The sequence below is a fragment of the Nelumbo lutea genome, chromosome 3, assembly GCF_056320005.1.
Source record: "Nelumbo lutea isolate HS-2025 chromosome 3, American lotus-T2T, whole genome shotgun sequence".
NCBI classification, from domain to species: Eukaryota; Viridiplantae; Streptophyta; class Magnoliopsida; order Proteales; family Nelumbonaceae; genus Nelumbo; species Nelumbo lutea.
Window position 1 is genome coordinate 97,037,033 of NC_142686.1, and position 25,302 is coordinate 97,062,334.

At 38.9% G+C, this 25,302-nt stretch overlaps 1 protein-coding gene across 1 annotated transcript; it reads left to right on the top strand.

Moving 5' to 3' along the window:
• Nucleotides 1-3,029: 3,029 nt before the first annotated feature.
• LOC148867051 (eukaryotic translation initiation factor 4E-2-like) lies at nt 3,030-25,154 on the top strand. The gene is made up of 6 exons (XM_088975812.1): nt 3,030-3,498; nt 5,359-5,524; nt 5,610-5,735; nt 24,637-24,702; nt 24,797-24,891; nt 24,970-25,154. The coding sequence occupies exons 1-5, from the start codon at nt 3,203-3,205 to the stop codon at nt 24,845-24,847; spliced, it is 705 nt and encodes a 234-aa protein (XP_088831938.1). The 5' UTR covers nt 3,030-3,202; the 3' UTR covers nt 24,848-24,891; nt 24,970-25,154.
• Nucleotides 25,155-25,302: the final 148 nt, after the last annotated feature.

Consider the following 25,302-nt stretch of genomic DNA (forward strand, 5'->3'; position numbering starts at 1 on the left):
TTAGGAGTGCTTCCCCCCACAGGTTCAAGGGTGCATTAGCTTTTAACAACATGCAGTTTATCATTTCTGTAAGTGTTCTATTTTTCCTTTTAGCCAAGTCATTCTGCTGAGGGGTATAGGGAGTAGAACACTGATGTATTATTTCAAATTCTTCACAGAAAAAATTAAACTTATTTTTAAGTATTCAACACCCCTATCACTTCTAAGGATTTTAATTTTTTTTCTAGTTGATTTTCAACTTCAGTCTTATATAGTTTAAACATGTCAAAGGCTCCATCCTTAGTTCTCATAAGGTAGACATAGGTGTACCTAGAAAAGTCATCTATAAATGTTATGAAGTATCCCTTGCCTCCTCTAATTAATACACCATTGAGTTTACAGATGTCAAAATGGATTAGTTCTAGAAGTTGAGAATTTCTCTCAACACTAGGGAAATGTTTCTTAGCTATTTTAGATTTTACACATTTTCACATTTTTCAATTGATTCATTACTGTAAGTAATTATACCTAGTTTGCTCATGTTCTTTATGGATTTAAAATTCAAGTGTGCTAATCTATCATGCCATAAAGAGAAAGAATCAACAATATAAGCAGAAACTTTTCATTCATTAATACTTAATTTGAACATACCATTACAACCATATCCCTTTCCAATAAACATCCCATTCTTTGATATGATTAGTTTGTCGGATTCAAAGACAACTTTGAATCCCCTCTTACAAACAAGATTTACTGAGACCAAGTTCTTTCTAATGTTAGAAACATGGAGAACATTCAGGAGAGTCAATGTCTTTTTGGAGGTGAAGTTCAACTCTACGTTGCCTCTTCCAACAACTTTGGCACATGTTTGGTTTCCCATTTGTACCTTCTGGCCATCAGTCACTTCTTCATATGTATTGAATAAGGACCTGTCCTTACAAACATGGACTGTGGCACCTGAATCAAACCACCATCCAAGAGACGATTCTGCCATGTTGACTTCAGTAATCATGGCCACGAGATTGTCTTCTACCATGTTTGCAGACTTGGTTCCGCCTTTCCGATGTTGGCAGATTCGGGCATAATACCCATTCTTTCCACAAACATAGCAGGATCCTTTCTTATTGTTGTTCTTTTTGAAGTTCCCATCCTTCTTCTTTACTTGTAATGCAGGGTTAGTCTTCTTCGATCCATTTTCCACAAAATTTACCTTAGAGTTCAGCATACCGGTCAGGGTCTTCTCCCTACTGTCTCTAAATCGAGACTCATCTTCAATACGAAAGTGTTGCTGAATTTGCTCCAAGGTAAGTTCTTCAGCCTTGTGTAGAAACTTCTTCCTGTAATCATTCCAAGAGGGTGGAAGTTTGACAACGATTGCTCCCATTTGGAAAGATTCAGAAATGATGATGTTAAGGGATCGAATTTTATTGACTATCACTTGTAGTTCATGAACTTGCTCCAATATAGGTTTATGGTCGTTCATGGTGAAGTCAAAGTATTCTACAATAAGATACTTATTCGTACCTGCTTCTTGCAACTTGTATTTGAATTCCAGGGCCTTCCAGATTTCTTTTAGAGATGTAAGTTCCTTGTAAAAGTTGTAGAGCCAGTCTGATAAAGGCATTCAGTATGTGTCCTTGGCACAGAAGTGAATCATCTTCACGTTTTGCTTTTTCCTTCTTTAGTTTCTCAGAGTCTTTGTCAGTGGGTTCAGGAAGTGATTGCAGATTTGGGTCCAACAGATAGTATAGCTTTAGTGTGGTCAGAAAGAAGATCATCTTGTCTTGTCATCGGCTGAAATTTGCTCCATCGAACTGGTCTAGTCGAACAAGATCTTGGTTCATCATTTTGATCAAAGTCATGCTTGCTTCCGCCTCCATTGCAGAATAACGTTCTAAAAATTGTTTAGGGAAGATGGGGTCATTGTAACTTAGGAGGAGAAGCTCTAAGGCGCGCCTGAAGACACTGTCTTTAGAACGTTATTTGCCCCCACTCAGTTTTACTGAGTTTGCTGTTGGGTTACAGGCAAATTCGTTCCCAAGATACAACAGAGCCTTGGGCAAGAATCTGCAACCAGCAAAGTTGAAGAGTCTCCAAAGAAACCTTTTGTGAGACTGTAGCAGACCAGACTGAGAAAGAGAAAGAGATAGTGAATTTTAAAATTGTGTGTTTTGGAGTCTGATTCATGCTCCTTAAATAATTTGTGAAGAGGTATGAGGAAAAGTTAGGTGCTGGTTTAGAGAAGGCACCTTGAACAGTCACAATTTCAACCATTGTGACTGTTTAAAAAGCTGTTAACAGTTGGTGACTGTTAACTTTGAATTGTGCCTCTTGATCACACCCGATCGAATCATGATCAATGATCAACGGTCATCAACGCAACAAAACCAGAGTCGCCCACCGCGAGCCACAAGGGTGCATGCGAGCAAAGTGCGCCTCTAAAGCGCTTCATTGTGCCACACACACGCGTGCGCATGCGTTGCGTGGTATTGAATCCCCATACTCTCCTCTACTAATTCTAAGGAGTGTAAATCAACTCCTATTGAAATATTGAAAACAAAACTTATAATTTTCCAATGTGAAACAAGTTCAAAACTGGGTTTTTGTAAGAGAAAAAACTGATTTTTTCAAACAAACGTACAGGTGCAATTTCTCATGTAATTGACCAATCAAACCCATTGGATTTAATCTCTTATGAGATTAAAATCCAACAGAGGCGAACGACATGATTATCTTCGGTCTCCATTCTCGAATCTAGCTTGATTCCAGCCATCAACCATCACTTCGAGAGTGAGCAACGGTGATTGTCTCTGTTCTTGCAACCTTCGGTGATTCCAGAGATGAAGACGGTGCTCCACCCCAATCTTAAGATGAAGTTGTTCTGGGATCTTTGCCGGTGAGGGAGACGGAGACAGAGAGATGGAGATGGAATCGAGTTAGACAAAAGGGTATGTGATGTCACATGTGACGGAATGTGACGGGAAATTAACGGTAAAAGATGTTTTTGAGAATTGTAAAAACGTTTAAGGGTAATGTAAGACAATATATAAAGATTAAGGTAGAATTAGTTAAAATTTTCCTTTTTAAAGCTTATTTAAGAGATTTACCCTTGAAAATACTTGGCTGGGTCATTTGAGCCTTTCGAGAACAAGGCCATAAGCAAGAGCGCGAAGAGAAAGAATAGAAACAAGAAGAAGGAAGGCGAAGGATCATAACAACGACAATGGCACAGGAAGTAGAGAGCGTCATAGCGGTGGTTGGGTCAAAAGCAACAGAAGAGGAGAATGATGGGGTCGTTGGCGGTGGTGGTAGTGGTGTTGAAGAACCTGAGGAGAGAGAGGTCGTAGGCGACGATCTAGCTTTTGAGAAGTCCTCGACGACGGCCATGTATCAACCTCACCCCTTGGAGTACTCATGGACTTTCTGGTTCGACAATCCTTCCTCCAAATCCAAGCAAGCTGCTTGGGGTGCCTCCATTCGCCCCATTCACACCTTCGCCACCGTCGAGGAGTTCTGGAGGTGTTCCTCAATCATTGTCTCCATCTTCGTTTGATTGCTTCTCGTTTCTTCACTTCTTTTTGGAATTCTCGCTTCATTGTAACAAGAAATGCTCAAAACCTCTTCCATGATCCGAAAGAAAAGAAAAGAACTTTAAAATTGAATGAAAATGAATTAAAGAATGATTAGCACTGAATCGCAGATTCGGGATAGGTTCATAGTAATCAATGATTTATGTTCCTTGTGTGAAAAAGAAATGGTTCTTTTCTTTCTTCTCTGAATTCTGATTGAACTTTCATCAACATCCATCTTTCATACCCTGCTGAATATGGATTAGTTGTCCTCGCATTTTATTCTTTCTAGATTTTTCGCATCTCATGTTCTAGTAAGATGCATCTTATTCTATGAGATAATTTGCAACTGGGGTTTGAAAAGGAAGTGTGTTCTTCCCTATGGAAATATTCATGAATCAATGTCATGGACTTTACCAAAGTTGGCGTTCATAATCTCTGAATAGCTTCTTTATTTGATTGATTGAAAGCAAACTAAGATGATAGACCTTCTTGTGAAACCCTTATCTATGCCACTGATTTGATTTGCATATTTTTTTAATGGGTTTTTTTTAATAATAAACTTGACTGCCAGGTTCTATTAACAGGTAAAGACAGTAGGGCGAAACTTTTTTGACTGACAATTCTTGATTGGGTTTCTTGTAGTTAACTTAACAGGTAAGGACAGTAAGGTGCAATTTTTTATTGGATTCCTTATTTGGTTTCATATAGATTCTTTCCATAGGGCTGATAAAAAAACAAGAGAGTTGGGCCAGCTGGCATTTGTTTTTGTTCCATTTTGGAATTTCGTTGTTTTTGCATTGATGATACTATGGGGGTGTTCTCCATCATGTATGCTATCATTTTTTTTATCATTCCTAGAAATTCCGCACCAGCAATCACAAAAATGTTTTCTTAGTTGTGTGTTCTTTTTTCAAAAAAAAAAAGTGAAAATATTTTCAGTTTGATAAAAAACAATCTTGTTTCCAATAAAGAAAAAAAAACGAAATCTTGTTTCAATAACTGACAAAAGATGCTTTAAAAACACGCAAGAATTAACATGTTTTCACTAACATAAGGATGATATTGTGTGTGGAACACGCATACACACCCCAAAATATTCTATGCACCGTCTTAGAAGTTCTGCTTTAAAGCTTCTTTGGCCCTTTGGATCATACAAACCCACTTTTAAAAGAATTTAGGTCCAAAGTATAAATAAAAATTACAAAAGAGAGAGGTGAGTTGATATCCATTTTATCAGAATCTCCATGTGAATATTGTATCTTATTGAAGCTTAATATTAAACAACCAGCAACCATGCTTTTGAAACCAGACATCCAAGCATGCATTTTTCATTCTAGTTTCAGAAATAAGAAATATGCTATATAACCAAGAGAATGTTTTCTGTGTTTTTGTTTTGAGAATCAATACTCTTTCAAAATAAACAGTTTCTGGAACTGACAAGTCACAACAAGAAAAACAGTTAACATTGGAGAACACTCCCAAAATAAATGGCCCTTTACTGATGATATATTTTTCTACTTGGACAAGCATTGCTTCTGGGATTTCATTTGTTTCTGCTGTGTATTTACTATAGCTTTAACCTTTTGTCTTCTTTGCTTTGTATTGTATGGTCTAATGTGTCAATGTTATGATCTTGGAACAACTTTTCATTGGTTTCATCAGCATCATCTTTCTATGATAATGTTATTTCTTGATTCCCAATGGCCAAGTTGTTTGCTTTACTTCTGCAACTGCCACCACCTTCTTTTTGTTAGGATTCTCCTTTGCATATCTATGATGATTTTTGACAAATATATTCTGCATTCAGTGTTTATAACAATATAGTCCATCCAAGCAAGTTAGCTGTGGGAGCGGATTTCTATTGCTTCAAGTACAAAATTGAGCCAAAGTGGGAGGATCCTGTTTGTTCTAATGGAGGGAAGTGGACCATAAGCTTTCCTAGAGGAAAGTCAGATACTTGGTGGTTATATACGGTATGCTTCTGGTACTAGTAGAATTATATTAATACCAAGTACTGTATGTATTGCTTCTGCTAATATCCTGAGTGAATATCTTTAGTTGCTGGCAATGATTGGGGAACAATTTGAGCATGGTGAAGAAATTTGTGGAGCAGTTATTAATGTTAGAGCAAAGCAGGAGAAGATATCTTTATGGACCAAGAATGCTTCAAATGATACTGCTCAGGTAAATAGTACCCTCATCTATCCAGTGACAAGTGAACGTTGCATGTTATATCAGCTGCTCCTTAATCATTTATTGTTTATATGTTATGGATTCAGTATACGTTGACTATTAAATTAGACCATAAACACAATAACTGATAGTCTATACAATAAACAGAGAAACGATCTAAGAGGCAGCAAACTTGGCGACTCTTGACACAGGGCCAAATAATACGACTTGACCCAACTTGGTGGAGATCCAATGCGGCTTTTTCTTCCAAGACTGATAACTGGAACTCACTATGCTAACATTAGAACAGAGTCATATTTATAAATAGGCTTCTTCTAACGTTAAAGAAAACAACTGTTAGAGAGTCCCAACAGTAACAAAAACAACTTGGATTTAGTCGCACTTGGACCTGTTCAACCTGTTGGGTCAGGGACAAGTGTCCCCTAGGTAGGATTATCTGCCCAAGCTTTCTCAACTACCTAGCCAAACTATTGACCATGCCAAGCAAGTGTTGTGCTGACATGGCAATAGGCTGTTCAACAAATAGAGACAAGTGTAAAGCAAGCAGCAACAACAATGAATAACATAAGCAGAAAATAAAGTTGGTGTTTTAGTTGGCAGTAGGAACACTATTACCCATTGGTGTAGGCTAAGCCATCAGTCATAGGATTTATCCATAGTTTCCATACACCAAGGTTATTCCAATCGAGGGCACCTGACCACTCATACCAATAATAACTTTAAAGTGGTTGCATTTTTTTTCTTTTTCTTTTTCTTTTGATCAATAACAGGAATCCATTAGATTAATATAAAATTTTAGTTACTAATTATCAAAAAAAATATATAAAATTTTAGTTACAGCACTCCAGAGAGAGATAAATAGGCTTAACTCTCTCCATGAGGACAACAAAGAAAGAAAAATTACAGAACAACCCAAAACATTTGATCTCTTCCCACCCCTTGCTTTGCCAAAGCATCAGCCAAAGCATTTGTTGTTCTCTTGACCCACTGAAACTGGATTCCCAGTCCTCTATTAGCTATTTAATCTCCCTCCTCTCGTTAGCAAACTTCCAAAGTCCACTACCTTCTTATAACCAGCTTAAGACCAGCTTTGAGTCCCCTTCAACAACTAACTTTTGTATATTCAATTCTTAGTCTTCCTTAGACCCTCCAGTACAGCATAGACCTCAGCTTTAAGAGAGCTCCCAACCCCAATGGGACCTGAGTACAATGCAAGCACCTTCCCATCCTCATCTCTGGAGACCCCTCCTACACCTGATGGACCTAGATTTCCCTCACTACTTCCATCAAAATTTAGCTTTGTAAAATCACAGCCTGTTGGTGAGTACACAAGACAAACTGAGGAGCGGGCAGGTGCAGAATTTGCCACTTCCAACCAGTTATTCAACAACATATCTGTAGAAATATCAATAGGAAGGTCCAAGGATTTTAGCCAATGCACCACCCTAACTGTTATTACTTCAGTAAGACTTTCTTTACTTCTTTCCACTTCAGAAAAAATTCGGGTGTTCCTTTCCTCCCATAGAGTCCAACAAATAGCAGCCCTCACACACCTCCGCATAATCCTTCCTCTTTTGTTTGGCCAATGAAGGAGCAAAGAGCTAAACAAACTTTGAATGTTTGGTGGTGGGGTCCACCTACAACCAAAAAAGGAAAGAAACCATTCCCAAAGATCAGTAGCAAAGGGGCAAGAAATTAATAAGTGGTAGGAGCTTTCGCCTTTAGCCTTGCAAAGAATGCACCAATTGGGAGACAAGCACCAAAAATGCCTTTTTCTTTGGAGCAAGTCAGAAGTATTACACCTTTTCAAGAAAGCTTCCCAACAAAAGGCTACAATCCTTAGAGGAATTGGCTCACCCCAAACATTCTTTACTGGACAATTCTGTGCAAAATTACTGGTTGAAGGCAAGAGGGACTTAAAGAAGGAAGCACAAGAGAAAGTTCTAGAGGGAGCTAGGGAAGCACAGTCTCTTATCCCTCTTAGAGGGATCCAACACCACCCTATTTAATATCTGAACCAGACTCATGACATTTTCAACCTCTACATCCCAATCAAACCCAAAGTTAGACTGAGAAGGAACTGGAAAACTGGACACAACCTCGTCTTTATACCGAGAGAGGGAAAACAAGGAAGGAAATTGGTCTTTCAAAGGTATCTCACCCATCCAAATGTGCTCACAGAATTTTACTTGATTCCTAGAACAGAGGTCATACTTGATGTGCTACAAAAAGGAGGAAGAATGGCATGTATAGATTTCCAAAGAGAGGCACTAGTAGACTTTGCCACAGTCTCAGTGTGCCAGCCATCATTTGCCTAACCATGAATACTCAGAATTACCCTCGTCTACAACTTATCCCTCTCACCTTCCAACCTCCATAGCCATTTCCCCAACAAAGCTTCATTTTTCCTCTGAATGTTACCTAAACCTAGCCCTCCACCAGCCCTACTTTTAGAGACTAGTTCCCAATTCACCATGTAATCCTTCCTTTCCTCCCATGGTTACCACAAGAAGTCTCTCATCAACTTTTCCAAAACCCTACTTATCTTCACTGGGATCCTAAAAACTGATAAGTAACACAAACAACTAGCCAATGTAGATTTAATCAAAGTAATTCTGCCATCTAGAGATAAATAATTCTTCTTCCAAGAGGCCAACTTCTTAGTAAACCTATCAACTACAGGGCTCCAAAATCTCTCTTTCCTCGGGTTATCCCCAAATAGAACAGAGGTCACTGAGACACCATACAACCCAAAGCTTCATCCCTCTCCATTATAGCTCTCTCTTCTATATTGACCCCCACCACACAACTCTTATCAAAGTTCACCTTTATATTTGACATTTGTCCAAACACTTGAATCACCAGCTTCAAGTTTCTAGCCCATCTCACATCCTCCCCCTCACAAAACATAATTGTATCATTAGCAAACTGTAAGTGGGTGATAGGAATGTTGTATTTTCCGACCTTTCACCCTCTCACAAGACTTCTCGAATCATCTCTTTCAATTAGCCTACCCAACACTTCTGCAATCAAGGTGAAAAGGAATGGAGAGAGGGGTGGGGGTCCCCTTGTCTAATTCCCCTAATAGCCGGGAAGTGATCCACTACAATTCCATTTATTAGGATGGAGTAATGACAAGTCTCGGTGCAACCCAGGATCCATTTACACCATTTTTCCCCAAGGCCAAAATAGTTCAACACTTGCATAAAAAAAGACCAATCAACCATATTGTCTACCTTCTCTAAATCCACCTTGCACACAATCCATTTCCTCCTTGTTCTCCTCAGATCCTCCACACACTCATTGGCAATTAAAATTTGATCCACAATTTGTTTATTTGCCACAAATTCCCTTGATTCTGTAAAATTAGCTCCGGAAGCACCTTTCTAATTCTTCTAGACAAGACCTTCACAATGATTTTATACAAGTTGTTAACTAAACTGATTGGTCTAAAGTCTCTTGGATGACTTGCTCCCACTTTCTTTGGGACCAAAGCAATAAAAGTTGAGTTTAGCCTTGGATTTATCACTCTTTTCTGGAAATTTTCATTGAACACATTAAGGATATCTTGCTTTAGTATCTACCAACAGCCTTGGTAAAAAAGCCATGGTAAATCCATCCGGTCCTGGTGGTTTAGATCTATCCATTGAAAAAATTGCTTCCCTTATTTTCTCCATCCCAAACTTCCTTTCGAGCCACCTCTTCTTCTTCTCAAACAATTTCAGCCAATCTAACCCTTTTACCCAGATTCTCTGATTTAAAGGCCTTCTAAATAATGACTCAAACTTCTCCACAAAAGCCTTAGCAATCTCATCCTGCTGAGATAATGACACCCCATCAACCACCAACTTAGAAATCAGACTTTTCCTTCTACCATTGGCCATTGCATAAAAAAATTTAGTGTTTCTAGCACCCTCTTTCACCCACTTGTGTTTAGACTTTTTCCTCCAGCCGACTTCCTCTTTGAATAGGATGTCTTCTAACTGCTTCCACTCCCATCTTTCTTGTTTGTTTCTCACTTCAAAATTACACCCCCCCCCCCCTTTTCTTTGGCATCCAACTCCTCAATCGATTGATCACTACCTGTTTCCCCTCTTAAATCCGTCCAAATTGTAGTATATTCCAATCCTTAATCTTCCTTTTTAGCTCCTTCAACTTCCAGTGAAATTTCATACCCTTCCAATTAGCCCTTGGGTTGTTGTCATTCCACCAACTCAATAAATCCAAGGTGAGACAGCCAATGATCTGACATTACCTTAGGCAATGTTTTAGAATTAGTAGCCCCCAAGTGCTCCTCCCAATCTGCTGTGAATAAGAACCTATCCAACTTAGAGCATATAGGGTTTTCTTGGAGGTTGGACCAAGTGAACAGACCATACAGCAAAGGAGAGTCGTTCAACTCAAAACTGTTGATAAAGCTGTTAAACCTTCTCATGCTAGTGCTACTGCTTCTCCTCACACTATTAGTCTCATCTGTGAATATAATGACATTGAAATCTCCTCCTAAACACCAAGGGCCTTCCTAGATAAGTTACAATTTTATCTTTTGTGCTGTTTACAAAACTTTTTCTTCCAAGATAAGTTGAGTTACCACTCTATTTGAAGGATTGCTCATTAATTGCCATGTGATGCAATATGTCAATACAGTGAACAATTTCTTGTTACCTAATGATTTGATGAAATACCTGTTACCTGTCAACAACCAGATAACGAAGGTTGATTGAGCGAAAGCTAGTTTGGAAGAATCTTTTTATTTCTAACATAGTCACACTATAGTGTTCAAATAATCTTCTTGTGTATGTGTCTTCTTTTTACTTGCTCCTCCACTATTGCTTCAGTTTGCTGCCACTACTTTTTAAAATGCAGATTCATTTTAGTCTTTTTTGTCTCCTTTCAACTCATCTTTTCCCTCCTTTAACACCACAATTTAGACTCAGCAACAGGCTGGGTTAACCCACCAGTCCTCAACCAATACAACCTTAGTATACAGGGTGTGGATTCGGACTTGTTGGTTCTGATTCCTGAACCCATTAAGTATATTCTAATATACATGTTATATATGTATATAAAATATATTATTATATGAAAGAGATACAGCAATACATTTTTCATGGTTTATATGCAATTTCTTCAAATGATTGGTCTAAATAAACCATTTGTCAGGGAATATAAATAATATTTTTAGTGATATATAAGATGTTTTATATATGATGAAACAGGATTCATGTAGCCAACCTCATATAGTTGGGATAAGGCTTGGATGATGATATAATATCTTTTGGAAAGAGACACCAAAGAAAGAATTACCAGTTATAATTGGGTCTTAAAGGGTCAATCTCAAAGAGCCTGATTAATAGTAATAATAGTACAGTCAGTTTATGGGCCTTTAATATATAGACCCTATAGGGTTGTGGTTGGGATCAGATCTTTGTGTTTTCCTATCAGTTCAGAACTAGATCCAACCCGATCCAGCTAAGACATGACCTATTGACACATCTACCTCAACTATTTGTACCATTATTAACCTGCTGTTATAACCATTTTGACCTCCAGTAGGGAAGCAGCTGCCATGGACCTCTCATTCTTTTCCTTTTTTTGGATTTTCACTCCATCCTTCATCCATGCCTCATCTCTCTAACTATTTATTCTCACCCCCCTGCATTGCCAGGTTTCTGATTATGAAAACTGTTGCCAGGTTGTAAGCCACTTGAAGTATCAGTTTTAGTTTCATGCTTTCTCAGTTTCACATATCATTTTGATTTTTTTTTTGATCAATCATATCATTTTGAATTTCAACCAATAAAGCACCAAGTTGACAAAAAATGCATATAGCATCAGCCATTACTGTTGCCAAAACAATCAAAATAGAAATCCCTTTTCTTGATGCACATCTTTCGTGGCTTGTATGTCAAGATAAAATCCTCCATCAAAGTCTTCTATTTCCTATGTTCAATTGCTTCTGAACATAGCTATCTATCATTTTTCTTCCCTTGACGCACATCCTGTCTTTCTTGTTCAAGTTGCACTTTGGTGATTGTGCTTGGCCTCTATCAAGTGTTGTAATTCCTTCTTGCCTTGAATAGCTAGCTGCTTGTGGAGATCATCACCTCAAACTTTGTAAATCCTGTCTTAGATCTTTCAGTCTGATTATAGGATTTTGTTTTTTCTTGTTTCACCTGCAGCTCTTTCCTGGATATTATGCTTGTCTAGTGAGCTCCTTACCTGAAAAGATCACAATGGAACAAAAATTTGCATAGACTAGTATTATAAGAGAAGTTTTGCATTACTAAACTATATTATTAAAAATCATTAGTATGATAACCAGCATTGCAGGTATGCGGAGTGGATCTTGGTAAATAATTTATTATGAATGCAGCCCACAACTTAAGGTTTCCATTTTTAGTGTAGGTGACTTGTTCTTGATCTGAGTACAACTTTTGTGTATAAGCACTTTCCTGAATATGCTTGTCAGTGTCCAACTCTGATCTTAGTTAGTTTCCATATTATCAGATCTCCATCCAAAGTATGTTTATCCATTCAATATACAAAGAGTATACCTAAAGACTTAATCAGTTTGTGTGAAAATCACATAGATGTTATTTGATCTATAGTTGGGGGAAAAGACATGCATGTTTAATAAAATCTTGTTTGGAGGAAAATGTGGTACATGTTAGACACATTAATATGGATTGACTTCTAATAAGACAAATTTCAAAGAATCTCAAGGGGCTACTGAGCAGGGATAAGACGAATATTTGGGGCGGAACAATGGAAGATTGCTGCCTGGAATCAATTGAAGGCCCTCCTTCACAGTTTGCAGTTGAGAGGTTTAAGTAGAAGGGGGAGTGTGGCATGGAAGACCACCCCTTTTGCTATTTTTTTAGGTGGTGGAGGGAGAGAATTAATACCATTCAAAGGGATTTGTTACAATTCTTTTCTTTGAAGGAGATTCTTTTTGCATAAATGGTATTGAGTGATGTGAAGGTCTTTGTATATCCCCATAAATGTGTGTAAAATGTGGTACATGTTAGACACATTAATATTGATTGACTTCTAATAAGACAAATTTCAAAGAATCTCAAGGGGCTACTGAGCATGGATAAGATGAATATTTGGTGTGGAAGATTGCTGCCTGGAATCAATTGAAGCCTTCCTTCACAGTTTGCAGTTGAGAATTTTAAGTAGAAGGGAGAGGGTGGCATGGAAGACCACCCCTTTTGCTATTTTTTTAGGTGGTGGAGGGAGAGGATTAATACCATTCAAAGGGATTTGTTACAATTCTTTTCTTTTGAAGGAGATTCTTTTTGCATAAAAGGTATCAAGTGATGTGAAGGTCTTTGTATATCCCCATTGTACATTCCTCTAGTGTACTTCGGGTTGATGTAACCTTGTTTTGATACAGCAATATAATACAAATCTATACTTTTCTCAAAAGAAAAAGACAAACATCAAAGATAGGGTTACATAATGGGAAATTATGAGTTGAGTTATTTAGAGTTTTAGACCATCCCTAAACACATCTACAGAAGTGCACATTTTTATGTTGGCATATGGTAGACAACCAGACATATGTTCTTGTGGTAGACTGTTAGGCATGCAGAGGATAGGGGCCCATCTTTTTTTTTTTTTGATAGGTAATGGTAATTTTATTAATTATTATAGAAAACACAGTATACATCATACAACTTCCCACAAAGAGGCGCGAGGTGCAGCCTCTAAGCTACAACATAAAGCTTAAAGTGAGCCCAAAAGAGCTGACTCCTATGTGCTCCTTGTTTGGCTAGAAAGTCTGCCAACCCATTTGTCGATCTTCTTTCCCATTGAAATGTGACTGACATATTTGACGTTAGCCACTTAATTCTTCTCAATGCCCCCCTGTAGGGCCAGGCTGCCATCTCTGGCTCTTTTACCCAACCAATAACCAATTTGGAGTCACCTTCAATCATTAAATGCTCCACTGCCAACTCTTTTGCAATTTCTGCTCCTTGTAGTACAGCTTGGACTTCTACAGTAACTTAATCTCCCATCCCTATAGGACTGGAAAAAGAGCTACAATCTGGCCTGCAGAACTCTTGGCTACTTGCTCCCAGTTCATCTTTATTTCATCAAAAGAGTAGGGTGAGAACAGGTCCAAGGATTTTTCCCACCTTATGGTCCTACATAAAATACTTTCCAGCACACAAGTCTGATCCCTCTCCTTATCATTAAAAATTCTGGCATTTCGTTCCTCCCAAACAGTCCACACCAAAGCAGCTCTAGCACATCTCCACAAGATTCTTCTTCTTCTCTTTGGACACCTGAAAGTTGTAGGGTCAAAAAGTCTGCAAATCTGCTATGATTTTGTCCACCTTCACCCAAAAAGATCAAAAAGCTTCTCCCATAGGCCTACAACAAAGGGGCAAGTGATGAGTATATGGTAACAACTTTCTTCATTAACCTTTGCATACGGTACACCAGTTAGGAGAGATACAAAGACCAGGTCTTCTTTTTTGCAAAACATCCAAGGTGTTTATTTTTCCAAGAGACTACCCAACAGAGGGCTCCCACTTTTGGAGGGACAGGTTTGGACTAAACCTCCTTGTTATGAAAAGGCTGAAGCAAAGAAGAGGAGCACAGGGAAGCGAAGAAAAGGAGCCCAAGGACAAAGGCTTCCAAATGCGGGTATCTGGAGAAGGGTCCAAGCAAACAGGATAAAAAATTTTAAGGAGCAAAGCAATCTATTCAAGCTCAGAATCTCTTAAGTCTCTTCTAAAACCCAAATTCCAGTTGATGCCAGAAGAATTGGAGGACACAAACCTTTGAATTGGCTTGTTTTTAAAACATGAAATGGAATACAAGGAGGGAAAAAGGTCCTTATGGGTGAAACCACCAACCCAGACATCCTCCCAAAACAAAACCCTATCTCCAGTACAAGCACCATATCTGATTAGGTTCAAGAAAATAGGAAGAATGCTCTGAATAGCCTTCCATGGAGAATTCAGCGTAGCCTGTCGCGATACACCAGCATCCCAACCATTGCCTACATAACTATGCACACTCCTTACAACTTTGTGCCGAAGTCTTTCCCTTTCTAGAGGCCACCTCCATAGCCATTTGCCTAGCAAAGCTGTATTTTCTTTCCTTAGATTGCCTAAGCCCAATCCCCCCTGCTCCTTCCTCCTACTCGCTAATTCCCACCTAACCACATGATCCTTCCTCCTTTCCCCTGACTCCCACAAGAAATTCCTCATAATTTTCTCTACCTTCAAAATCACCATTTGTGGCATTCTAAATACCGAGAGGAAGTAACTTGGCAAGTTTTCTAGAGTAGCTTTTATTAAAATGATACAACCTCCGAGGGAGATGTAGTTTCTCTTCCAAACTACCAACTTCTTTGTGCATTTTTCTACAATTGGGTTCCAAAATATTCCTTCCCTTGGACTATCTCCTAAAGGCAAACCCAAGTACTTCAAAGGCCAGCTAGCGGTAGGGCATTCTAAGGACACTACTGTCTCACTCTATCTCCTCCAGCTCGAAATTTACCCCCACTACACAACTCTTTTCGAAATTAAGCTTTGACTTCGATACACATTCAAACAACTTATTACTCGTTTCAAATTCCTAGCCTTTAGTGGGTCTCTAGTCTCACAAAAAATGATTGTATCATCTGCAAATTGTAAATGTGTTACCACAGTACCCTCTCTTCCTATCTTCCAGCCTCTAACCAGATCCAAGCTATCAACCCTTGAAATGAGCCTACTAAACACATCAACTATTAGAGTGAAAAGGAAGGAAGAAAGGGGGTCCCCTTGTCTCAACCCCCTAGAAGCTGGAAAGAAGTCCCTAACCACTCCATTAACTATAACCGAATAATGGCAAGTTTTTAAACAAGCCTCAATCCAACCACAACACTTCTCTCCAAAACCATAGTTCTTGAGGGACTCCAACAAAAAAAAAACCAACCAACCATCTCATATGCTTTCCCCATATCTAGTTTACAAACAAAACTTTTCTTCCCCCTTTCTCTTAAAGTCCTTCATGCATTGATTTGCTATCAGAATTTGATCTATAATCTGTCTTTCTTGAATGAAGGTCCCTTGTGATTGGCTTTTTAAATTAGGAAGGGCTAGTTTTAACCTTAATGACAACACTTTGGCCATAATCTTATAAATGCTAGTCACTAGGCTAATGGGCTTAAAGTCTTTTGGTTGGACTGCATCTCCCTTTTTAGGTATCAAGGTCTGGAAAGTGGAGTTGATCCTTGGACTAATAAAATGATCAGCTGCAAACTCCACAAAGACTACCAACAAATCTAACTTGATAATATTCAACAATCCTGAAAGAAAGCCATAGTGAAGCCATTAGGTCCAGGTGCTTTAGATCTATCCGTTGAGAACACGGCCCCCTTTATTTCTTCCAGGTCAAAATCCTTTTCTAGTATATTTACCAACTCAAGGTCCAATCTAGGCCACTCTAAACCTCACATCTCTTGTCTTTTGTAGACTGACCTAAAATGATTCATGAAAACATTAGCAATCTCATCTTGATTATCCACAACTTCACCATTGATCTCTCTTTTCGACAAAGTTCTTTCTCCTTCCATTAGCAATAACATGGAAAAATTTAGTATTTTCATCCCCTTCCTTAATCCATTAATGCCTTGATTTTTGCCTCCAACAAATCTCTTCCCTATGCACTATTTCTTCTAACTCCTTTAGGGTCCATCTTAAGTTCCTTTCTTCTTCTGACAAAGAGCCATGTCCTTTCTCATCTAGAAGTTCAATTTGGGATATAATACTTAATTTCTTCTCCTCCACTCTCCCGAAATGCTCCTTGTTCTAGTCTTTAATTTTACCTTTCATCCTTTGAATTTTCCTATGGAATTTGACACCCATCCTGAGAGTTCCCACCATTTCTTCACTCCACCACTCCTTAATCTTATGAATAAAGTCTGGATGTGTGTGTGTTTTTTCTGATAATTATAAAGTTTGGATGTGTTAGCCACATTTTCTATTGAAAGGTTATTATTTTGTAAGTTTAGTATCATAGGGGTACTTTGGTACTTTCAACACCTTTTATTTTAAGTTGTGTCACCCTAGTATAAATAATAAAAAGTTGGCGCCGCTAGCATCTCTTAGGTGACTCCAAATCTCTTTCTTTCTTCTCTCTTCTCTCTTCTCTCTTCCTTTCTTCCTTCTCTTCTGGATAACATGGTATTAGAGCAAGACCGTCAGATCTAAAAGAAGAGATCGAGCAAACCTTTTTTGTCTTCTTCCTTCGCCAGCTACAGTGAATTTTATTGAAGATCCAGATCCAGATTCAGATCAGTGATTTAAAAGGCACACCTGAGGCGCATTTTGGGGTATGCGCCTTGCCCAGGTCCTAGGTGCACCCCTTTCAAAAGGCGCATGCCCAGTGCGCCTGATGCACCTTGCGCCTCAGCCCAGGCGTGCACCTTTTTAAATTTTTGTGCTTTTTTGTTGTTTTTTTAGTCTAATGGCTAGGCTGGGGACTCCGCCCCCGGACCCCCGACCACACCCCTCAAGGCAAGCCCGAACAAGTCTATGAGGCATGGTACAAAGGCAACTCAGAGAATCAAGAATGCAATATGTTATACATGCTACTTGAAGCAATGCAATTAAGGAGAAAAAGAGATTGTGGGTTTTACATGCTTGAAAATGCTTTATATGTTTGCTTTTATTTTTAAATTTTCATTTGAACACGCATTACATGTTATGTTTATGTATTTTAGTTTTAGATAATAGGTTTTTTTAAAAAAATTCTTTTAAAATTTAAGTTTATATTTTTTATTAACATTATGTTTAATATTTTTTGAAATTTTTACATTTTTTTTAAATTTGGCAATTTTTTGAATTTTCTGACTATTTTATTTTTTAGCTTTTTTTGTAATTTTGCACCGTAAAAAGGCATACTCCTCGCCTTGTGCCTTTTTTGCGCCTTGCGCTTTTAAAACACTGATTCAAATTGGACTGAAGTACTCTCTCTCCCTTTCTCCTTTTTTATTTTTTCTAGTCGTGTGCCAGAACAGAACCTGTAATAGGTTCAATTAGTTAATGTGAGGTGAGCAGCACCCTCTTCTTTCCTTTTTTGTGGGATCGGGTGATCCCTGTAATAGACTATAGGTTGGTGATGACCTTTATATGCTACGACAACAGCCTTCTGATGAATTTGTAGGTCAGGCGATGACCTATATATGTTGCGACAGCAGCCACACTTGATTTGTAGGTTAAGAGAGAACCTGTACATGCTGCGACAGCAGCCATACCTGGTTTATGGTAGGCTAGTGATGACCTGTGAGTTCTGTAACAACAACTGATTTTGTTTGAAAAACTGAGATTTAAAAGGGGGGAAAGGAGGGGAGTGGTTGTCTCTAATTCCCTAGTGCAAAGAGTTTATTGGAGTGTTTGACTGGTTCTTTTTGGGTTTTTTGTGTTCACTTGGAGTGTAACCTGAAGTTGTGATCATGAGTGGTGAAGACTCTGCCACATCTGGAGTCTCCTCAATGCAGAACGGAGTAAGTGGGGGTATAGATTTATCCTTCCCTATGGCTGTTATATCCCTAGATGGCTTGAATTATTTAGAATGGTCGAGGGGGGATTAAATTATACATTACTGCAAGGGGAAAGATAGGGTATATAAATGAGAGAATTAAATAACCGAATTCCGGGAGTGTTGAGTATGACAGATGGAACCAAGAAAACAGCATGGTTATGTCCTGGCTTTTGGTGTCTATGCAACCTTAGGTAAGAAGGAATTTTATGTGGGCTGAAATTGCTTATGAGATTTGGGAGCAAGCAAAATCGATCTATTCTAAATTGCGTCACTATGTAAAAGTCTTTCAGTTACAGGTAGAATCATCCACTTGTAAACAGGGGAGAGGAACCTTTCTGTGTACTATTCAAATTTGACCTCCATCTGGAAAGAGTTAGATCACTATTAGAGTTTAGACTGGAAGTGTGATGAAGATGCAAAAGCATATAGGAAGCTTGTTTCCCAATAAAGAGTGTTTGCATTTCTCAATGGCTTGAATCCAGTATATGAATCCATCGGAGTCCAGATCCTAGGCAACAAGGATCTTCCATCTGTCTAGGAGGTTTATGCATTAGTACAGTGGGAAGAAAGTAGAAGAAATTTAATGAACAGCTTCGAAGGGGATGCAATTGTGTTGGCAGCAAAAGGGAATGTTACTACAAGTGGGGGAAATTTTTTTAAGGGGGACCTTCAAAAAAGGGTGGAAGACAAAGACAAACTATGGTGCATCCATTGCCAGAAACCCCGACACACCTGTGAAACATGCTAGGATCTTCATGGGAAGTCAAAATGGGCCCAGGAATTAAGCAAGAAGCAAGGTTCAGATCCGAATAAGAAGTCATGACAACAAGGTCCAAGAAAATTCACCACAACAAATATGGCTTCTCAGGAGAATCAACCCCCCACTACTACTATGACTCAGAAACACACTTCTGGTTCCGACCCAAGGGAGGATATTATTGATTCCTTCCACGACCATTTAGAACTCTATGGTAGAACAATTCGTCAAATGGATTTTTCTCCTCCTTCAACTTCATTTGTGTCTACATCAGGTAACTTTGCCACAACATTCCATGTATCGTCTCATTTCCCCAACTCTCCTTGGATAATTGATTCTAGAGCGTCAAAACATATGACTGGTAAGTTCACTTATTTCCAGACCTACCACCTCCTCTTTGGAAGAAACAAGGTGAGACTAGCTGATGGTTCATATTCTACCATAGCTAGTCTAGGAATCATTTCTCTTCCCTTTGGCCTCACCCTGACTAATGTCTTACATGTTCCAAAATTCCCTATTAATTTGTTCTCTATTAGTAGTATCACTAATTCTTTAAACTGCTCATAACTTTTTTCCCTTCTTATTGTGTACTCCAGGATTTGGCCTCGGGGAAGACGATTGGTAGAGGACGTATGGTGGCTAGACTCTACATGCTGGAGAATAAGGCTAGTCTTACAGTCATAGAGTCTAAGAGTCAGTCTAGTATGAGTCAGGTCTATTTATAGCACAATTGTCTTGGTCATTTGTCTTTTGAGTCTTTAAAATTGATGTTTCCAAAGTTATTTAAGTCAGTGTCAATGTCACAGTTCACATGTCAAACTTGTTGATTGAGTAAGCATTGTAGAACTCATTTTTCTTCAAAGAATAATAAATATGGATTTCCTGTCCATATTATTCATTCTGATGTTTGGGGCCCTGTTACTTTATCGTTCGAGAGGCTACAAATATTTTATTACCTTTATTGATGATTATTGTAGATACACTTGGATATATCCCATGTGAACCGGGGATAAAGTACCAAAAATTATCCAAGATTTTCACCAAATGATCTTCACTCAATTTCAAATTGAGATCCAAATTTTCCAATCTGATAATGCCAAAGAGTATTTTCATAATGATCTCACTGAATTCTTTGCTTCGCATGGATCACTTCACTGTAGCTCATGTGCCCGAACACCACAACAAAATGGTGTTGCTGAAAGAAGGAACCAACACCTTCTTGAAGTGGCCAGGGGTTTACTCATTCATATGAATGTCCCGAAACGTTTTTGGCTTGAGGTTGTTATTTGTGCTACCTATCTCATTAATTGTATGCCCTCTCGTTGGTTAGAGTGCAAAGCCCCACATCAGCTTCTTTTTCCTAAAGTTCATCTTCTTTCTATTCCTCATTGTGTGTTTGGTTGTCGTTGCTTTGTTCAAAATTTGGCGCCCACCCGTGGAAAATTTGATCCTCGTGCTATTCCTTGCATCTTTTTGGGGTACTCCCTCACTCAAAAGGGGTATCGATGCTTTGATCCTGTCTCTCGGAGATATTATGTTTCTATGGATGTCTCTTTGTTTGAGAGTGAGCCTTTCTTCCCTGTTTCTCCTCAAGGGGGGTGTAGAAATGAGGAGAAATTGATTCAGTTACCTCCTCTTCCTGATCCTCCTCCCTTGTATTCTTTCGATGTTACAAAGGCCAGCCAAGTTCCAAGAGCTGTGGAGCATCCAGAAGCTGTACCACCAATGCCATCAAACTCTCTGGGGGTGGATCCTTCCCAACCAGGTACCTTGGTTCCCATTGATGTTCCTGACCTTATTGCCATTGATACCTCTATTGTTGATCACCTTAACCTTCCTATTGCTCACCGGAAAGGTGCTAGGTCTTGCACCACTAAACACCCCATGTCCCACTTTGTTTCCTGTGAAAACATTTCACCTTCCTTACAGGCCTTTCTCTCTTCCATTGATAGTGTTCTTATTCCTAAGAATGTGGTAGAAGCTCTTTGATACCTGAATGGACAGATGCTATGAAGGAAGAGATTAATGCTTTACATAAAAATGGCACATGGGAACTTGTAGATCTTCCCGAGGGGAAGGAACCAATTGGGTGTAAATGGGTTTTCACAGTAAAACATAGGGTTGATGGCACAGTGGAGTAGTATAAAGCTCGTTTAGTGTGGAAAAGGGGTTTACACAAGTGCATGGAGTGGATTATGCAGAAACTTTTGCAACCGTTGCTAAGATGAACTCCATTAGAGTTCTTTTCTCCTTAGCTGCTAATCTTGAATGAGACCTTCATCAACTTGACATCAATAGTGCATTCTTAAATGGTGACCTTGAAGAGGAAGTATACATGGTGCATGGTGCAACCCCTTGGTTTTCGGGCTCAAGGTAATGAATAGAAAGTGTGTAGGTTAAAAAAAATCATTATATGGCTTGAAATAGTCACTGAGAGCCTGGTTCAGTAGTTATCACTGATAGTATATATTGATGATATAGTTATCACTGGTGATTGGAATGATGAAATTTAAAAGTTGAAGAGTTTCCTTGCTACCCAGTTTGAAGTGAAGGATCTAGGTCCTCTAAAGTACTTCCTTGGGATTGAAGTGGCCCACTCACAAAAGGGTATCTTCATTTCCCAAAGAAAGTATGTCTTAGATCTACTCCAGGATACAGGAAAATTGGGAGTGAAGCCTGTTGATTCCCCTATTGATCCTAACCACAAATTAGGAGACTGTCAAGGTGAACCCATTGAAGATGTGAAATAGTTTCAGAGACTTGTAGGAAGCTTGCTATATCTTTCTATGACTCGGCTAGACATTGCTTATGCAGTGGGTGTTCTTAGCTAGTTCATGCATGCCCCTAAGACTACCCACCTTGAAGTAGCAGAAAGAGTTCTTAGATATCTTAAGAAGTTCCCAGGTGCAAGCTTGTTGTTTCAAAAGCATGGGCATTTGAAAGTTGAAGTGTATACCAATGTAGATTGGGCAGGATCCTTGAATAATCGGAAGTCAACCAGTGGCTATTGTACCTTTATAGGAGGGAACTTAGTTACCTGGAGAAGCAAAAAACAGAATGTGGTAGCTAGGTTTAGTGCTGAAGCTGAATATCAGGCAATGTCTCATGGAGTAGCTGAAATTATGTGTTTAAAAATTTTTTTGAGTGAGTTGGGCTTTCCAGTTGATGGACCTATGACTCTTTACTGTGATAACAAAGCAGCTATAAACATTGTTGTTAATCCTGTGCTCCATGATAGAACTAAGCATACCGAATTTGACAAACATATCAGAGAAAAGGTTGTCACAGGGGAAGTTTGTACTCCCTATGTCAGTTCTGAAGACCAACTTGCAGACATCTTCACAAAAGGGTTACATCACTTGCGACATTATGATTTATGTGACATGTTGGGCATGATTGATATCTATGTCCCAACTTGAGGGGGTGTGTTGAAAGTTTATTATTCTATAAGTTTAGTACTGCAGGGGTACTTTGGTACTTTCAGCACCTTTTATTTTAAGTTGTGCCGCCCTAGTATAAATAATAAAAAGCTGGTGCCGCCAGCATCTCTTAGGTGACTCCAAATCTCTTTCTTTCTTCTCTCTTCTTTTCTTTTGGACAACATTTTCAAATTTGAAAGGTTTAGGCCCACCAAAAAATTGCTAGTTCCAATGCTTATCATCCAAGTGTCTGAAGTGACTCTTGGCAAGGCCTTGGCTGACTGCCCTACCCAATGATCTCCCCAATCCTAATTGAAGATGAACCTATCCAACTTGCATCTCGGGGGGATTGTAGGTTTGAGCAAGTGAAGACAAACTACTAGAGGGGGATTTCTAAAAGTTCACTCATTAATAATTTCATTGAACCTCTTCATGATGATTGTGGTCGCTTAATTGGGATTATTGACTACGTTAAAGTCCCCACCTAAGCACCACGGACCCTCCCACAAACCCCTTGTATCAAAGAGTTCTTCCCACATTTCACCCCTCTCCATATCTATTTGGGCCATAGGCATTCGTCATCACCCAGGTAAACTCTTCTCCCACACTCTTGAATTTCAAAGAGACCAAAAACCGACCTATTAGTTCTTCCATTGGTTCCACTAACATCTTTTCTCCACATTGTCACTATACCTCCTGAAGTCCCCCATGAAAGCATAAAAGACCATCCTAATCCTCTAGAGCACCAAACGCTTCTCACCCATTTTCTATTCCAATCTGCCACTTTTGTTTCCTGAAGCAGAACTATATTTGTATTTTCCTTTTTAATCAAATCTTTTATTGCCCTCCTCTTCCTAGCATTACCCAATCCTCTGACATTCCAACTCAGTATCTTCATGGCATCACTACAAAAAATTCAACCCTTGAAACAACCATCCCTTACTTGAAGCCTTTCCTTCCTTCCCCCCTAGCACTGAACTCTAAATCTGCTGCCACATCTGATTTTAATCTTTCAACCTTCCATAGCTTCCTCTTTCTTGGACATTCCTTTTCCTTGTTCCCCTTCTTTTTGGCATAAACTATAACACTCTCTACTTCTTTCAGTTTCAGACCCATTTGTTCTGCCACTTCATTCATTGGTTGCTTCCCTATTCCCTCACCCTCATCCCCTTCTCTCCCTTTCCTCTGGTTGCCCTCATGTGGGTTCAAATTTTCTTCACTGTTTTCAGCCTCTGCCTCATTCCTTATCATCTCCTCGAAGGATTCACAAACCAGCTCCCAGATTTTTTCACCTTGTTCCCTACCTTCGGCCTTCTCACCGTCCCTTTAAACCTTTCTTCCACTCCTCTAACTATAACCTGCTGGGTTGAGGCAGACAATGGTTGGGGCTGGATGACATCTGTTGCACACACAGAAAGCTCATTAGTATTCTTAAAATCAAGAACTAATGCACCTGGAGAAGAGAGTTTAGCTGAAGGACTGCTGCAAAATGTTTGTGTTTTGGAACTAGACCCACAAAATCCATTTTCCAAAGATTCGATAATATACTGAGGTTGAAGAGGATGGTTGAGCTTGAGAATTAGACACTCCCCTACTGGTTACACCTCGACTTTGCACTGAAGGGCAGTTTGATGCCGCTCAAGCCTTTGGTGAATTAACTATTCCTTCCCTGACATAGAAAGCCTCGTGTTTCCAACTTTACATCATTCTCTCATCTTTCTTATTAGACAGAATTGAATGGATTTGTATAAATGTTTTCTTCAGGGGATCAAACATTAATCTTCATCAAACCAATGATTAACTGCTTATAAATGAAATATGATTGTGGTAGTTCCTTTCCCTGCACATTTATAAATTTTCTTTTGGTGTCAAAGTGATGGTATATATGTCCTTGGGACATAAAGATGGCCATTGGCCATCATAGAATTTTTTTAGTAATTTATTGGCTATCAACCTTTTTTTTCACTTTATAATTAGCAATTAAGCAACTATTGATGATTCATGGATTCCTACGAAGTTTTTGTCCATGGTCCACACAAGGGGTGGGTCCCCAAGTAAATGGATCCCAGCCAGAAAGTGAAGAAACATGTTTCTGTGTTATGGCTTTCTTGTTTCTCTATAATTGCCTTAATCCTAATCAGAGAACTTGCTTTCTTGTTTGTAGTTGAGCATTGGGAGGCAGTGGAAGGAGTGTCTTGATTACAATGACACTATAGGCTTCATATTTCATGTAAGACTTATAATTTATGCATTTCGACATCCCTATTGCCTAATTCATCACAAGTTAATGGTCATTTGTATAATATCCTGCTCAACAACTCCAGGAAGATGCAAAGAAGTTTGATAGATTTGCCAAAAATCGCTATTCCATATGAACTGGCGTCCTTGTACACTGTCAAAACCAAGTTGAAACAGAAGGGTATGTGTAATTGGTGACCCATGAAGTTTGTAAGAAATTGAAATGTTTGCTTACTAAAGATTGTTTTTGCCTCTGCAGGTTCTCCCATGGCTGCAGATCAGCAGAATCAGAGACCTTTACCATTCTTTTCTATTGGACTTTTGCTAGAAATCATTTCATTTGTAGTGAAAAAGATGATCAATAACCCCCGGGCATATTGTTCATTTGTTTGTTTGATATGGGGATTGACTTTGAAGTTTTGCCTCGTCAGCCATTTCACTCAAGTCGCTTGTCAAATCCATGAATTAGCAATATCTTTCCTCTTCTCCAAGTCCAAATTTAGCTTCTCTTCCAAAATTGATAGAAAGAGAAGGCGGTTCATTAACCAATAACACACGCTTACTAGACATCCAGACTCAGCGCCGTGGCGCC